At 44.3% G+C, this 18,537-nt stretch overlaps 1 protein-coding gene across 2 annotated transcripts in view; it reads right to left on the reverse strand.

Moving 5' to 3' along the window:
* Positions 1-13,842, reverse strand: part of TLK1 (tousled like kinase 1) — a 143,471-nt gene extending 129,629 nt beyond the window's left edge. The window contains exon 1 of one of the 2 annotated variants that reach the window (XM_040971701.1): positions 13,562-13,842. In XM_040971701.1, the coding sequence (XP_040827635.1) occupies positions 13,562-13,700 (139 nt within the window). In that variant the 5' untranslated portion in view covers positions 13,701-13,842. The remainder of the gene's footprint in view (positions 1-13,561) is intronic. The other variant, XM_040971702.1, reaches the window with a different exon arrangement.
* Positions 13,843-18,537: the final 4,695 nt, after the last annotated feature.

The raw sequence follows: 18,537 nt of genomic DNA on the forward strand, positions 1-18,537 counted from the left end.
GGCGGAAGGAGAGCTGAAATGATGGCTTGCGTCAGTGGCTCCACAGGTCAGAGCTTACAATGTCGTCAGGAGCACTACTGAATTCATGTGCTCTGGTTCAACAGAAACTGTAACACCACATAAAATTTACAATTAAAGTTAACTGAGTCACAGCAGAATTAGACTGCCTACAGAACATAAGGTAGTAACTTTCAAAGACCTACGACACCAAAAATATCAAAAAGAAAAACTGAGACTAAATTCAATGAAAGAAAAAAAACTGGAAATATCAAAATACATAAAAGGCAAAAGCATGATGGAATAAAGGGCTCCATCAAATATAACAAGGCTTCACTGTGAATGTTACGTGTTTTAACATCTAAGATATAAACTTCAAGAAACACTGGCAAAGGACTTTTGAAACAAACATTAAGTTTCAGTTTCACTAGTGTTGGCGGTCCTGTAGTGATATCCTGCAGAAGAGGATTTGAGGAATTCACATTTCAACAGCTAAAGGGAGTCTCCTTTCCTTGGTCGGCTAGTTCCCATTCCCCTGCCTGGGGAGGAAGCCACCTCTCTTCAAAGTTTTGTATATATAGTCAACTGGTCTCAGTCAAAAGTTATCCAATCAATCATTCTCATGCAAATCCCATTTCCAATCAATTATTCTCACCCAAATGATATCCAATCAACATTCTCATGTGAATGATATCCAATCAGTTGTCCTCCTACAAACCCCTCTTCTCTGTTCTGTAAATTAGGCCTGATGAATGTAGCTAGGGAGAACATGCTCAAAGAAAGGCAAGAAATGAGGAGAAGCAACTTTTTATATTATACAAAGATAACTTCACGAGGGACCACAGACCTTAACTGTCCATTATCCCATTTAACTCCTCAACATGCCTTCCCCCAGGAGAACGGACCCTGACTGCTAAGGAAAGTTATCGCTCTGGCTTCTTTACACTGAAAAGGGGCGGAGAGGGGAGCAAGAGCAGCCAGACATTCTCCAAGGGCAACAGGTAAAGTCTCCCACACGTGAGTCCCTGGCACCCACACGGGAGACCTTCACCAAGTTTCTAGATTATGGCTTCAGTCAAAGTCAGTCCTCTCACTTCTGCAAGCACAAAAGATCTCCGTGCACCTGTCTTTCAAACAGATAGTTATTTTTAAAAATTTAAAACGTTTTAGTTTAAAAAAAAAAGCTTGCAATACAATATAGCGATTTAGAGTACATTACTGCATATCAAAGACAAAACATGAGAATGCTGATCCAAATCTAGTGTTTGAGGCTTAAATGATAGAACCATAAATTTGAACAATTCTCAAGTCACAGAAAATTACAGGAACTAAATGATAAAAATAGCAATTTAGAACATAATCTGAAATCTGCTTATGTCAGTTACAACTCTGCTGGAATTCTGGAGCAGGTCAGACACAAGCCTGTCAGACATGTACCCAGACAGTTTCCAATTCTTCACAGTAAGAACAGAGAAGAAATCACTATAAAGTACCATTATATTCACATTTAACTGTAATAGTTAACACGGTTACTACCGCACCATACACTTCTAATTTAATCCTCACAACCTTGTGGGGTGGAAACTTTTATGACCCCTCCCCACAAACAAAGAAATCTGCAATGAGGCAAAACGCTAAATGGCAAAACTCAAACTGGAATGCAGGCACAACACAAGATATGTGCTTGAAAGCTAACATGTTACACATTAACTCACCATGGAATAACATTTTTAATAAGCATTTGATAACTGGATTAGATGCTTGTTCGGTTTCAGTCTGGCAACTCTTCGTATAAGTACAAAGCATGTGTTAAATCCAGTACTTCCAGGACAGCTGGTTCAACTCCACATTTGACCCAAAGTTTGTGCTTTTGAATGAAATGAAAAATCATTTCATGCTCTACTGACATACAAGTCGAATATAACCCTCCACAAAACAATCTAGCGTTTATCAAAAGCACCAAAACTGCTCTTACAATTTCATCAAGAATCTAGGCTTGGGCCCAGCACAGTAGCCTAGGGTAATGGTTAAAGTCCCCACCATGAATGCACCGGGATCCCATTAGGGCGCCGGTTCTAATCCTGGCAGCCCCACTTCCCATCCACTTCCCTGCTCCCTTCTGGCCTGGGAAAGCAGTCGAGGACGGCCCAAAGCCTTGGGACCCAGCACCTGCGTGGGAGACCTGGGAGAAGCCCTTGGCTCCTGGCTTCAGACAGGCGCTGCTTCAGCTGTTGCAGCTGCTTGGGGAGTGAATCAATGGATGGGAAGATGTTCCCCTCTCTCTCTCTCTCCTCCTTTCTGTATATCTGACTTTCCAATAAAAATAAATCTTATTTAAAAAAAATTTCCTCCAGTCTCCTAAGGCAAAAAACAGACCTCTCACCCACATGTCGCCACAATCAATCTCAGATGGGAAACATACTGAGCGACAAGTAGGGAGACATGAAACCACATAGCACATCACATGAAAACACTACTTATTACACCAATTAAAATCTAAAAATGTCAACCTACAAGTCTGTCACTTTCTCCAGCTAATTAGCTTTCAAAGAAAGGCATAAATTTATGATCACAATCATCTTAATAATTCTTATAAAGAGGAACAAATATTACAAGTCTCCATTAAAAATCCCCTCATATTTGGTTTTCTGTTGAATCTTCACAAAATAGACTTACTTTTACTTTAATGCAGGTACAATCCATCTTCTTCAGGTAAACAAACTAGAAAGATATTCGAGTTTCACAACCCACCACCTGAATCTGCTTTCTACTCCATGTTTCGAATTCTTAACAATCCATTCAATTTCTCTGCCTCTCATTAGGTTTACTATATAACATATATAGTAATATATAATGCTGTGGAAGGAATAAAGAAAGTATAACGACAGAACAGGTCAATCAACCATCTTAGCTACATGTTGGCAGGGAAATACAGGGCAAACGGAGACTCTATGATGGACTATGTCAATCAATGGATTCTTCAGCGACCTCATAGTGCTTGGAGTGGCAAGACTGGAAGTGATTTATAACTGTTGAACTATCAAAACCACTTGAGCAAGAACCTCAGAGCATACCCTACATGCGGGACCTGGGGAGGGTGGGAAATTGGGTGGGTCTTCTCCCTTAATACCCCCCTTTAAAAATGAAGGAAACAATATGGAAATAATAGTCTTACCCACTTTCCTATAGCCCTTGAACCTTTTTACCCCAATTAACTATGTAAAGATTGTCAAAATATAATTTAAAAAAAAAAAAGTAAAACTAAGTATTTTTTAAGTATTTTTTTAAAGTATTTGTTTTTCCTCTTGTGACAAAGTGCAATGGCTGAGTTGGCTCAATCCACCCCTTGAAGCACTGGGATCCCAAATAGGTACCAGTTCATGACCTGCCTGCACCACTTCCCATCCACTCCCTGCTTAGGGCCTGAGAAAGCAGCAGAGAACGGCTCAAAGCCTTGGAATCCTGCACCTGTGTGACAGATCCAGGAGAAGCCCTGGCTCCCGACTTCGGATAGGCTCAGCTCCAACCATTATGGTCGTTTGGGGAGTGAACCAACAGATGGAAGATTGTTCTTTCTTTTTCCGTAAATCTGCCTTTTCCAATAAAAACAAATCTGAAAAAAAAAATTCTTATAGAGGAGTTACACTCCATGTCAAGCCATTTTCCTGCCGCAGTATATATAATAATAGAGTCAAATTTTTGACAGAAAGCATCACAATTTAGTTTGGAGCCTTATTCATCAAGTTATAAAAATCTCCACAATAAGTAGATTGCTCCTACATGACAGCGGAAAATTCTTTGTTCATATTCCAATATTTATTTGTTATGGTTCTAGTAGGCATACGAGGCCAAAATATGAAGATAAATGGAATTCCAAATTATATTATCAAACACGAAAATAAGATTTTTCATTATTCTATATCTAACATTTTCCATAAAGGAATAAAAAATGTACAATTGGCACAGCCGGTACAGCTTTCTAAATTGGGTTGTTTGGGGGCTTTTTCCTAAATTTTACCTTCACACAGCATAAAATTCACGCAAAACAAATTTAACAAAAGCTTAGCAGTAAACTGAATGAGCCTAAAATACTGATCAAGAAGTTAAAATTTGTTAAGGGAAAAACAACTAAAATTATTCAATTAGACAATACATTCTAGTGATTACTAAACAGCTCAAATTCCAGCACTATCACTACTCAAGAGACTTCACTTCTCTGTGTTTCAGTTTCCTCCTTCATAAAACTGGGAATATTAATCACATAAACCTATGGGGTTAACCATATCAGCCCCTAAAGCATAGCATTCCTAAGAATGACTAAACAGGCATCTTCACAGATCTGAACCACATGTGCACCACATATGTACATAACTAACAGTCCTTCAACATTTAGCTGAGTGCCAACTATGTAAAAGACACCTGAAGTATGAAAATGAACAGTTTCTGAACTGAAGAACTTTCCATTCATTAAGCAATAGTAAAACAAACAAACTACAAGGGGCCAGCATTGTAAGTGAACTTGTCAACTGCGACACCAACACTCCCCATGAGTATCCTGATTCAAGTCCCAGCTGCTCAACTTTGGGTCCAGCTCCCTGATAATAGGTCTAGAAGTCAACAGAAAATGGCCCAAATGCACGGGTCCCTGCTACCCTCTGCAGACACTGAAAGAGTTCTACCGTCCTGTCTGCATACAGGGTGCCAATCAGCAAATGGAAAACAGACTGACCCCATCCCTGTCTTTATGCTGTCACTGCCTTTCAAACAAGTAAACAGGAAAGGGGAAGAAAAGCGGAAGGAAGGAAGGAAGCAAACAAACAAAGCTACCTAATGATAACACAAAGCAGCATAATGGAAACACTATGAAAACAGGTAATCCTAGGAGTCACTGGAGAATATGGTCACCCAACAAGGGGACAACTGCTAGTCAGGTGCAGAGACTCCAAATACTTTGTGAGAAGCATTCACCTAATAATCCCACATTGCACTGCCATTTATGGAATCCACATAAATTTTTTTCATTTAAAAAAAAAGAAAAAAAAAAGGAACACAGAATGCCCAGCTCCGAGGTGTAATGAAAAAGTACAAACCCAGAGTGAGGAAACAGGATTTTTGTCCCAACTTTCTTAAAACTGTCAGTGTCCGCACCTGAGAAATGGTCAGTTTGTACTAGTCCACGTGCACAGTCACACTGAGCTCTGTAACTCTCATTTTATGAAACTGAACACAGATAAGCCACTTGCCCAAGGTCATGTACACCCCCGTTAACAGAATTATACCAGTTGCAAACATTATCTTGTGACTACCACACTGCTTCTCCTGTGCCTAACACCAAACCTCCAAGATGCTTAAGAGATGATTAACAAGCATGACAGACCTTATGAAACTAAAGGACTTATTTAACTCTTAGAGAAATTGGGCTTTGAAGGGTTGGCAACATGGCTCAAAAGACTAACCCTCTACCTGCAAGCACCAGCATCCCATATGGGCACCAGTTTCTGGGTACCAGTTTCTATCCTGGCTGCCCCACTTCCCTTCCAGTTCCCTGCCTATGGCCTGGGAAAACAGAGGAGGATGGCCCAAGTCCTTGGGACCCTGCACCCATGTGGAAGATTCAAAAGAGGCTCCTGGCTTCACATCTGCTGTTATGGTCGTTTGTGGAGTGAACCAGTAGATGGAAGATCTTTCACTCGGTAAATCTGCCTTTGCAATAAAAATAAAATTTCTTTCTTTTTTTTTAAAAGATGTATTCATTTTTATTACAAAGTAAGATATACAGAGAGGAGGAGAGACAGAGAGGAAGATCTTCCGTCCACTGATTCACTACCCAAGTGAGCTGCAATGGCTGTTATTGCGCCGATCCCAAGCTAGGAACCAGGAACCTCTTCCAGCTCTCCCACACGGGTGCAGGATCCCAAGGCTTTGGGCCGTCCTCGACTGCTTTCCCAGGCCACAAGCAGAAAGCTAGATGGGAAGCGGGGCCGCCAAGATTAGAATCGGCGCCCATATGGGATTACGGGGCGTTCAAGGCAAGAACTTTAGCTGCTAGGCCACAGCGCCGGGCCCAATAAAAATAAATTTTTAAAAAAAGAGAAAAAAAGAGAAGAAAATGAGCTTGAAATACAAATGCAAGAGCAAGTCTCAGGTGGAGTGTCTACTGCACTTACAAAATTAGCCTCAAAGAAGTTTTGAAACATCATGCTTAACACTCAACCACCTAAAAAACTATTGCAGTAAGTATAAAACTTAAACACGACTGGTTAAGTAAGGCAAACACTACACGTACTAAACGTGCATAAGGTAAAAATTAAAATCTCATTTTATTTATGCCATGAGTATACTTAGTATATGTTTTCAAGATCAAGAGAGATTAATTATATACTTTTCCTTCATGCTTCATAATATTCACTCTTCATACTTGAATTTTTTTCTTAAAGATTTATTTTTATTGGAAAGGCTGACTTACAGCAAGAAGGAGAAACAGAAACATCTTTCATCTGCTGGTTCACTCCCCAAGTGATGCAGCGTTAACCTGAAGCCAGGTTCCAGGAATAACTTCCAGGTCTCCCACGTGGGTGCAGCACCCAAGGCTTTGGGCCATCCTCCACTGATTTCCCAGGCCATAAGCAGGGATAGGAAGTGGAGCAGATGAGACAGGATCCAGTGCCCACAGGGGATGCTGGCACAAGGAGATTGAGGATTAGCCAGTTGAGCCAATATGCCCCATTCTCCAGCTTTAAAAACATTTGAACAGCTTAAGAAAATTACTTCTGCAATCACATAAAGAATTACAAACAAAAGACTCTATAGACTATGTTTACAGTTTTCTTTCAAATTGAAAATCAGACCCCCATAGTACTTTAAAATCTGGTGCTCAAATACATTACAGTTCTACTAAACTGTATCATAAACAGCATCTGGCTCCCTAAAATGTCCTCAAAGCTTTTCATCTATCACAGGGAATTTAAGATTTCAGGAAGACTGATCTTGTTGACTCCAAAAAATACAGAAAAATCCTCAGAGGAAAGGCACAATAAAAATGTAAAATAGTAATAAAGTCAACAACAGCTGCATAGTGCTGACTTGAGAGAATAATCAAACATGTTAATGGACACGTAAGTACAGTTTAACAGGGATTTTGACGGAATCTAAGGATGTTTACTTTTCCTAAATTGGATGGGACCTTAAGTCACCAAATCCAACAGCATCTAATTTCAGAATCTATAAAATGTATCTACACTTCTCCCTATAGTCTGCTCTGCTTTACATTGTAGTGCAAAACTAGCTACTCCATGGCTTTTATTTAAGTGTCAGAGAATTATATTGAACTCAATCCATATCTTTCTAACTTATACCTGCCTGGCTGCTTTCTAAAATGGGAATCTCATCTATGTATTTATATTTTGAAATACATTATCTTTAGGCTAAATGTATGGTCCACAGACTTCCTGTGGCTCCTGGAGACATTGCCAGAAAACAATGCATCTTGAAATGACATAGAACCTTTAAAATACTACTGCTTGTCCAATTTTGGGGTTAATACCATAGTCGAGTATTCATGGGTCCGGCATGATAGCCTTGTGGCCTTGCACACACTAGGATCCCACATGGGCATCAGTTCTAGTCCAGGATGCTCCACTTCCCATCCAGCTCCCTGCTTGTGGCCTGGGAAAGCAGTAGAGGATGGCCCAGTGCCTTGGGACCCTGCGCCCGAGTGGGAGACCTGGAAGAAGCTCCCGGTTTCCGATCAGCTCAGTTCTAGTTGTTGTGGCCACTTGGAGAATGAACAAGCACATTTAAGATTCTTCCCTCTGTCTCTCCTCTCTGTAGATTTGCCTTTCAAGAAAAATAATTTTTTTTAAAAGGTAGTATTCACTCTAGAAAGCCTACGAAAAACCTTTTCCTTTTCCTTGTAAAGCTTGATTCTCTTTAAACACCCCCATCATGCCAGGACAACATACTGAAAACAGAACAAAAGTGATCCGCAAAAACAATGTTTTGCTTAAAATATATTCTTCAATCTAACAGCTGTATCACTATGCAACTATTGTTAAATAAATATTGTCAGAATTATCACCTAGTTTATAATGCAACAACTTTAACAGATATTGCTCTCAAAATCAAAATTTAAAGTATTCAATAATTTTTTTTGAGCAAAGAAGCAAAACTGAAGAATTAAAAGCATATCTACTTTGTCATGAGTGTCTTTCCCTCCTCCAACATGTAAAAAAGGCACCTAACTAGAGTCTTTAAAACATACCCCATCCTCTGCCAGCTAGTGAGTTCAATAAATCAAATGCCTGGGGCCCGGCGTGGTAGCCTAGTAGCTAAAGTCCTCGCATTGTGTGCGCCAGGATCCCATACACATGTTGGTTCTAATCCTGGTGGCCCCACTTCCCCTCCAGCTCCCTGCTTGTGGCCTGGGAAAGCAGTCGAGGATGGCCAAAGCCTTGGGACCCTGCACCCATGTGGGAGACCTGGAAGAGGCTCTGGGCTCCTGGCTTTGGATTGGCTTAGCACCACTGTGGTGGCTGCTTGGAGAGTGAATCAGTGGACAGAAGATCTTTCTTTCTGTCTCTCCTCCTCTCTGTATATCTGACTTTTCAATAAAAATAAACGTTCAAAAGAAAAAAGAAATCAGATGCCTACTGGGTCATCTGACGTATCTTTATTTCCAGCACCTCCCTACAGATTCTCAATCTTGTCCAAATACTTTCATTCTTATTTTTTTTTTTTTTCCAAGAATCAGATCTGGGATCACCTCAGACGAAGCTTCTTTGGTGATCCCTCCAACTGAACTGCCTATCTCAGAACCTCAACAATGAACAGAAGCGCAGGTGCCATGGTCTGACCACGGAGTGCAAGTCAAAGCTGAACCTCCTCAGTGGTCAGATGGAGCAGTGGACAGCATATCCAGGCATAGTCCATCAGAACCTGCAGAGGACACCTGGTACCACAACAGAGGACGGAGGACAGAGCACATCAATCAACCACCCCAGCCATGTGTTGGAAGTAAAAATCTGGGCAAACGGAGACTCCAAGGTGGACTATGTCAGCCAGTGGATTCTGGAGAGATTTCATTGTGCTTGGAATGGCAAGACTGGCAGCAATTCAGAACTGTTGGAACTATCAAAACCACTTGAGCAGGACCCTCGGAGCACTTAACCTGGGGTGGGTGGGAGGCTTGGTGGGGCTTCTTTTACCTCCCCTCTTTCCCCAGATACAGAGAAAAAAAAATGCAGAAACAATGATCTTATCCACTTTCCTGTAGCCCTTGACCCTTTGTGCCATAATCAACTATGTAAAGATGATCAAAATAAAATAGTGATTTTTAAAAACATTTTTATTCAAAAGGCAGATTTACTGAAAAGAAGGAGAGAAAGAGCTTCCGTCCACTAGTTCACTCCCCAAGTGGCCACAATGACCAGAGCTGAGCTAATCTGAAGCCAGGAGCTTCTCCCAGGTCTCCCACGAGGACATTCAGTCCCAAGGCTTTGGGCCATCCTCCACTGCGTTCCCAGGCCACAAGCAAAGAGCTCGATGGAAAGTGGAGCAGTGGGGACAGGAACTGGTACCCAAAGGGGATACTGGCACATGCAAGGTGAGGATTTATCCACTGAACCATTATTCTGGGCCCTACTTTTATTCTTCTATGGAATGCAGCATTTAAATATGGAAACAGAGCAACGTTTTACGACTGATGTCATATTTTTTTTTAGCAAACTACTTATAATATTTACAAAAAGAGCATACTATTCATAACTGACAAAGTGTAACATGAGAAAGAAATGCAAGCATTTTGCAGAATCAATCATTTGATTCTTAGAAACTCTTTCAAAAGTCCCATGTACTGATAAGCAAAAAAGAAGTTTGCTTATCTAGCCAAAATTGGTTTTCTAAAGGACAACAAAGTAAAACTGACCTTCATTTGAAAACTGAATTCCTCAACTCCCATACCCTAACCATACATAGGGTTGAAGACAAAAACAGGAAGTTGATTACAAGTGTAAAAGACCTATCAGAAAGTAATGCTATACTGTTTAGCATCTCTAAGAGCACTTCCAAGAAAAAAATTTTGGGAACCCAGAGAAATGAAAGCATATATTACATATACTTCTAAAACACATCAGATTTCTAAATCTTGCAATACTTAATGACTGCAACATATTTAATACAGCATTAAATATATACATCATAAGTATATATATATATAATATAAACATGATAATCATAACAGGGTAAGAAAGAAGAAAGCCAAACACAGCAAATAAAGACAATCAGACAATAGTCTTAGACTGTTTCAAGTATGTCAAAAATAAGCTAGTGACTTTATAAAAGACACACTTTTTCATAAAGTTAAATTCAGGGCACCTGCGTGGAGCAGCACATTAAGCCATGACTTGCAGCACCAACACCCCGTACCTGAAAGTGAGTCCTTGCCACTCTGCTTCCTATCCAGCTCTCTGCTAACCTGCCTGGGAAGGCAGCAACCGTGGGAGATCCTGATGGAGTTTCTGGCTGCGGGATCTGGCCTGGCTCACACCTACCTACCTAGAGCAGCCACTGAGCGAGTGAACTAACAGATGGAAGATCTCTCTTTTTCCCCACTTTGCAAATACACAAGTACGCCCTTAAAATATATACAAATAAAAGTTTTGCGGGGGGGGGGGCGGGGGACAGGCATTTAATGCAGTGGTTAGGATGCCCAAGGCCCAGAGCAGAATGCCTGGATTTGCTTCTCCACTCTCGTTCTGGATTCCCAACTTCATGCCATTGCATACCCTAGATTGACAACCTGGGTTCCCGACACCCACATAATGCATCTGACTAGAGTTCTCACTGGCTCCCAGCTTCAGCTCTGGCCAGCTTAGGCATTAAGGTCATCTGGTCATGGTCAGCAGATGGAAATGGTCTAAGTTTGTAATTTAAATGTTTTTATTATATGAAATTACATGAAATGCTTCTATCATATTGTATGAAACATTGGTTCCATTTTTCAAAAAAATAAAGATGGCTCTCGATAATTTTCAGTACATCCAAGTTCCAATAACAGACAATGGCCAGCAGTCACCAGAGGTCAAAAGCTTTCTCAATCTCCAGAATGTACACTATATCAAGTACACTGTAGAAGGTGCTACACACAAGCTGACATACAAGCTGGAATTTCCCTCAGTAGAAAATATCTCCATTTTGATACCTGAAGATTCATGTATACAATTCTTGTTTGCAGTAGAGAAACCTAAGCATACAGCTCCACACTTTGATGAATGGACAACCCTAGAGGATTAACAGTTTCAACTTACACGTTAGTTGGTCAAAATAAAATATCCCACTGTGGCCCCACATAGGTACTTGGTGTAAAGTGTAACTTGCACAACAGCGTGTTCTATTCTTTCCCATATTAACACAAACTCACTCTTTTAGATGACACACAAATCTACCTTAATCTACACTGCTGGGGAAAATTCTAGCTATAACTCTTAAAGCTCACAAGAAATTATTCTAACCCCTCAAAACTGTCCAGCATAGGGACACACAAATAACGCTTAACTACAGTTCAATTTTACCTCAGAAATACTCCAAAGGTTCCCTAATTCTCAGTCCACAAAGCACCGAAAAAAATTCATGGAAAAGGAAGCTAAAAGTTCATTTTGATGTAAAAAAAAAATTATGAAATTTCTGCAGGTTTTTTTTCATAAACCGCACTTTCCATGAACTTTTTGAAGAGCCCCCTCCCCCCCGCCCCCTGGCACCGGCAGCCCCCTCACTCCCCTGCAATAGATGTCAACAAATTCAACCTGGGTGCTTGGTCTCTAGAATGGGGGCTGGCTTCAGTCAAAGAAGCACAGGAGAAATCACTGACTGACTGATGAAAAGGCACGGCCAAAGTCTCCACTCACCTTATTATCATTAAGCAAATTAAGCTAACTACAGACAAAAGTAAGAGCATGCATGAATTAACAACTGTCCTATTTACAAAATACATTTCTTTTTAAACCTCCATCTACAAATTTTTCAAGTGCAAAGAAGCAGCAGCATGTGCTGGATTAAATCTGAATCATTCAATAAATAAACTTTCATCTTCTAATAATGGAAACTCAGGGCTGGGATGAGATGAAAGCAGGAAATGTCTGTCAGGGTATTCGGTACGTTTAATGGATGCCATAAAGCAAGCTCTTTCCATGAATTTTCTGGAGCATATTCATGCCAATCTTTGAGCCTATTGTCACTTTCACACATGCTCACAAGAACAAAATGACAAAGAATGCTATGCCTGAACCACTGGATTCGGGGCACAAAACACTTGATTAACAATTGTCAAGACTCTGAATAGTAAATATCAATGGATATTTTCAAAGCAAACTAATCCCACCGAGTCCTCATAATCACTCTTTATTTCTTTAAGATTCACCAGACTATTTAGACTTACAGACCTTTCTTTTTTTTTTTAATGTGCCTACAATCTCCTTGTATGAAACAACTGGGAGCGAACAACCCATTTACCCATGGCTGATGAACACCGCCAAGCATTTCCCAGACAAAAGAGCGTTTTAAAAAGATTCCATGCGCACTTCTCCTTCCCCCCATTAAAAAAAAAAAAGGCATGTTCTTCCAAATTTCATTTGATGTCGTATGCCTCAAAGTTAAATACAGCAAGTTGAAATTTTAGTCGAAAGTACTCCAGTGCCTTACTAGCTGTGTAACTGCTACATCTGGCGGCAGCACACTTGCATGCAAGAAGCCAGCAAACTTGGAGAAAACAATTGTAACCGATCTGGTGCGTGTGTCTGCAGTAACCTTTACGCAGATATTTCCCACAAAACCCACAACCCTGTCAAGAGAACAGTAGCCTCCTCGCACCCGATCAGACAACGCACCAAGCACGCAGGAGGGGATGGCGAAGGAGAAAGTTGCAACCATCTGGAGGGGTGGTTTGAAAAAAAAAAAAAAAAAGCCTGCCCACGAGTCAGGCTGTCGTTTGAATTGCTGGGGGGGGGGGGAAGAGGAGGAAGGTATCACGCAGGCGATCATAGAGTCTGCTAGATGGTCTCAGCGGCTCTCCGCAAAGGGCAGGGACCCCTGCAAGCGAAGGGGGGCATCCTCCAGGTGCCGCCGGGTAGCGGAGCTCGCGGGAGCGGGGACCGCCTCTATGGGAGGAGTGCGCCGGAGAAGGGGAGGGGGCTCCAGAGAGAAGGAAAACCCACCGGGACTCGGAGGCCAAGGAGGTTGAGAGTGCCGAGGTGTCCTAGAGAATGGAGCAGGATGGGGCTTGCTGCCCGGGGCAGCAGGCTTCCCACTCGGGCAGGACCGGCTCCGAGGAACCCCAGGCGAGTCTGTGCGCCTCGCCCCGTCCCCGCCAGCGCGCACCCCCCCGCCCTTTCCTCAGCCGTCCCCTCCGCCACCCGCGAGCCGCCACCCACAGCCAGCGCGCTCCCACCTCCCCTTGGCCCGGCGGCCTCGCGTCCACCTCCGCCGCCACCATCCCCCACCTCGGGGTCGGGCGGGGGGCCGCGGCGCGGGCGCAGAGGCCCCGCGAGCGGGCGCGGGGCGCGGTGGCGCTTACCTTCCCTGGGCCTCCCGGATGGCGGCGTGTGATTCAGCAGGGACCTGGCCGCCGCCGCCGAGCCCGGGGTTGGAGACGTGGAGAGCTGGGACCAAGATGGCGGCCCCTCCAAACTTCCACTGCTACTTTGGACACTCATCAAGCTACTTTCTGGGAACCCGACTCCCCCCCTGCGACGGCAGCGGCGGCAACGGCACCGGCACCCGCCTCCGTCATGGCGGGGGCCGCGGCTGAGGGCGAGCGAGCGACAAGAGCGCGAGGGCAGGGAGGGGGAGAGTCAAGGGGATGGGGGAGGAAACCGAGAGCAGGGGAGGTGGGGAGGGAAGAGGTGAGGGAAGGAGAGGGGACGGGGAGGAGGGAAAGGGGGAGAAGCGAGGGAGCGGGCGGGCGCGCCGGAGAGGAGGCGGAGGGAGGGAGCGCAGCGGCGGAGGCGTCGAGGGGGCGCCCGCCGGGGCCGGGGTCGGAGCGCGGGCGGAGCGCGGGCTGCGCCGGCCGAGAAGACTTCCGCGGGCGGAACCTGCCGGCACCTCTGCAGTGCGTCGGCCCCCGGCGTCGCCCGGCCGGCGGCGGCGGCGGCAGCGGCTGCGGGCGGTGGGTGGCGGCTGAGGCGGCGGGGTAACCTCTGCATCAGTTACAGGCGGCGGCGGCGTCACGCGCCGCCTGTGCAAACACTATCGCGAGGCTCCTGCGCCTCCGGTAGCGGCGGCGGCGGCGGCGGCGGCCGCCCGAGCGGGCATGGGGGAGGGCCCTGCCAGGGGCTGGGGGGCGGGCGTGAGGAGGGAGGAGGAGGAGGAGACGCGGGCGCCCGGCGGATGGCTGCGCGGCGCGGGAGTCCGGGGTCGAGGGACTCGCGTGCGCGGGGGGCAGGCTCCTCGCGGCGGCCGGAGGGAGGCGCGCCCGGCTCGCGCCCTCGCCGCGCCGCTGCCACCTGCCTCCCGCCGCCCGCTCCGCCGCGGCAGCGCGCCTGGCTCCAGACCCATACCCTGCCGGGGAGAAGCGCTTCTGCTCGCTCGCTCGCTCTGGGCTGTCGCGTCTCGGGAGTTCGATGTGATCGTTTCTCAAAATGGAACTGAAAAGTTGCGAGTTGCTGCTTTCTCGCCCCTCTGCACGGCGCGGAAAAACCTGTGTGCGCCTCCACGTCTGCAGAATTGGGAGTAATTACCAAATAAAGGAGCCAAGGTGGGGGGAGGGGGCGTGGAGGGCGAGGGGCCTGGGAAAGCAAACTTTCTCATGTTTTCTGAAAAAGAAAATCTTTAATAAAGGAATTGACAAGTTACCACCGGTGTTGTAGATCACATGTGTGCTATAGTAGTTCTTTGTTTTAAAACAGTTAGGTGGAAAAATCTCAACGGAAAATTTTGATTACTAAATTCACGTATTTACGGAAACTATACAGTGCTCTCGTCTTGTTCCAAGAAGGTATGATTTCTAGAAATTTCCAGCGTGTTTCCAGTGCCCCTGCTGAGTGCTGTACAAAATCCCAAAACAAATTACAGCATTTTCAGAAATCTATAGACTGTAGTTTTCTCCATACCCACCCACAATACACACACACAGGGATTGGATATCATTCCTACAGGAAAAAGCAGTCTTAGGAGTTCAGAAAAAAAAATACAGCAAGGTTATTTCTCTCCTTGAAAAAAAACCAAACTGAATTGAACACATGAAGATTATGATGCAGAGCAAACTGTACAGGCATGAGGAAATGACTTGATTACTAGAGGGACAAAAATGTCATTTCTATTTTATTTTTATGACTTGGCATTTCTCGTAGTTAATGTTTTGTTCAGATAAACTGTAACACTAGGAAAGAGCCTTGGTCCTCTACTTCAGAAATAACTGTCTTCTCTCGCTTCAGATTCTCCAGTGGGTTTTTAGTCACTTTGTTGCTATTTCAAACTTCACAGGGGGCTCTCAGCTTCATGGAAGTATAATTGACATACAATAAAGGGCATGGTGTTTAAAGTGTCTGATTTGGTAAGTTGTGTGTGCATACCTGAAACCACCCCCTACGGGTCAGGTGGTAAAAAAACATTGTTACCCTCCAAGGTTGATTCTTGTGAAAGGTTCCTTGTAAGCTCTTCCTCCATTCCCTGGTAACTGCAGTCCTGTTTGCTGTGGCTAGAGAGTAACTGGCACTTTGTAGAAATGTAGGCAAGTGGAAGGGTTGTACTCCTGCTGGCTTCTCTCGGGACAGAGATTCCTGCACGCTGCTGCATTGATCACTAGTTCCTGTTTATTGCTGAGGAAGAGGAGTTCGTGGTGAGAATACATCACACTGCCAATGCAGCTGTGGAAGGATGCTTTAGTCACGCTGCCCTGAGCATTCCTGTGCAAGCCGCCTGTGTGGGCGGGAGCTTTCCTCCGACATTTACCTTGGACCTGACCATTGGATTCACACGCCAAAGTACATGCACTGTAGCAGTGAGTAGGTCAACATAGGCTGTGACTGCGTGTGGGGCATTAGTCTAGCAGGTTGCGGTGAAAAGAGTGTAAGACAGGAAGGAAGTTGAGACCTGAGTATTGGTCTCAGCTGGTAACCATCCTTGATTTCAATTTCCTCATCTGTGAAAAAAGAGGTTAGAATCATCGCAGTGTGATCTTGAATGCCCCTAGCCATTCCTAGACTTGACACTGACCTCCATCCCTCCATTCCTTTTCAGGGTGGTGCACCAAGTGCAACCAAGGAAGGATTCTTCCCCATCCTCCCCACAGTGTCAAGTTCCCTTCCTCCCAGCCTGCTACCTGAGGTAGGCAGACAGCTGCTGCCTTTTGTTTTCAATGGTACTTAGAGGATCACAGTAGATATGTAACCATATTCCTTATACGTTTTTGTTGTGAGAGCTGCCCACGGTGGACAACATTCAATTCCTGCCTTCTTGTATCTTATGATGAAGGAAGCACACATGGGCTTACCAAGAGGCTTCCACCAGCATAAGGACACCAGCTCATCAGAGTGCAACCCAGTCTGAAAGTGGACTGCCAAGTCATCGTTTATAAAAGTCACTTATTTTTTGTAGAGACAAACAGCTCCTATCGACTGGCTCACTCCTCAGATGTCCACAGTAGCATCCCGGGACTGGGTTGGAAAGCCAGGAGCTAGGAATAAAATTAAGGTATCCCACATGGGCAGTAGCAATTCAGTGACCTTAGCTAATACCCCCCGCCCTAGAGCCTACAGCAGCAGACAGCTGAAGTCAGGAGCCAGAAGTGGGCATGGGTTCCAGGGACTAGTGCAGAAGCCACAAGTCCCAGCAATCACTGCTCAGGTAAATGCCAGTCCTTCTGTCATCATTTTTAATACAGAAAAAAAACCCCAAATGAGAGTTTCATACTATAGTAAGTGAAAAAATGAGAATAAAGTCCAAATTGCAACTCTACATAGGAAGTAAGTTAAAAGATATATCCCCAGAAGTGGCTAGCCTTGATTTGTAAGATTGCATAATTAGGATTATTTCCCTTATACTTTTCTAAATGTTGTACAGCTACTTTTTATAGTCAGGAAAAGTACAATAAATACTTATAAGAAATTTAAACATGGGGGACCGGCACAGTAGCCTAGTGACTAAAATCCTCTCCTAGCATCTGCCAGGATCCCATATGGGTTCCAGTTCTAGTGCAGGATGCTCCACTTCCCATTCAGCTCCCTCCTTGTGGTCTGGAAAAGCAGTTGAGGACAGCCCAAAGCCTTGGGACCCAGTACCCATGTGGGAGACCAGGAGGAGGCTCCAGACTCCTGGCTTTGGATTGGCTCAGCTCTGGCTGTTGCAGCCACTTGGGGAAATGAACCAGCAGATGGAAGATCTTGCTCTCTGTATCTCCTTCTCTTTGTATATCTGCCTTTCCAATATAAATAAATAAATCTTTGAAAAAAATTTAAACATGGAAGATGCTCTGGACACAGTAATGTAAAATATAGAATCATTATAGAAAATGATTATGTCAAGCAAAAAAACACGTTTCAATTGTAAACAGAAGCTCCCTTGCACCATGCACAATTGCTAGGACTCAGGCATCTGAAAAAATGTCTGATGGAGCAATAGGATGGCCAAAATGATAGACTGTACAGCAGGAAAGCATACATCACCACCTTGCTTGTGGAGGTGGTTTGAGGAATATCTACACAGCATAACTTATCAATCATACAAAAAGGAGAGCCCAGATCAGGACAGAAAGGGGCACATGCAATACTGTGGTGAAGGAGAAATGTCACACACACACACACACACACAAAAAAAAAGCCAGTGGAAAGGGTTTTTGGCAGCCTTCTAGGAGAAATATTCCCAGAGGGAAAGTCAATTTGAGAACACAGGTGTGAACCGAGTAAGCAAAACAATGCAGCAAAATTGCTTTGAAAGAATCGCCGGGGGGTTCAGTGGACTGACTGCTCCATGAGGATGGGACCAGTGCCTAGCTCTGGCAGTGGGTTTGGAGTGAATGGATGATGAGGATTAATGGGCTGGTGTACAGGGGAGGGAGCAATGTAGAGGCAGTGTCCAGGGGGCTCCTAATGGACAGTTATATACAGGAGGAGGAGATCTGACATCTGTTCTATGTATGATAGTAATTTGCAGCTCCATTTAGTACATACCATAGTAAAAATACTTACAAAGTATCTTGTATTAGAGCTATCACCCAAACGCATTTGCTACCTGTTAACAGTTGATTTCTTCTAAACTCAAAGAAAAACTTAATGCCCAAGCCACCTAAGTTCATTTCCCCCTTCTCAGCAAGAGTGAGCCCAGAGACTGGATGAGATATCCTTTCTTGGTACTAGCAAACAGTAGGTACTGGAGCAGGTTCATCCCATCCCAAGAGCTGTTGTGCCCTTCACTACTCAGCTCAGAGTTCAGTGAAGTCATAGATACAGCTTGAAATCAACCAGGAGGAGAGTATGTTCACCTCCCAAATCAGCAAAAGTTACAAATTGGGCCTTTCTCTCACCACTCAGAGCCAGTTATTAAGCAAGCCTTCAC

The sequence above is a fragment of the Ochotona curzoniae genome, unplaced genomic scaffold, assembly GCF_017591425.1.
Source record: "Ochotona curzoniae isolate NIBS_2020 unplaced genomic scaffold, NIBS_Ocur_1.0 contig_2210, whole genome shotgun sequence".
NCBI classification, from domain to species: domain Eukaryota; kingdom Metazoa; phylum Chordata; class Mammalia; order Lagomorpha; family Ochotonidae; genus Ochotona; species Ochotona curzoniae.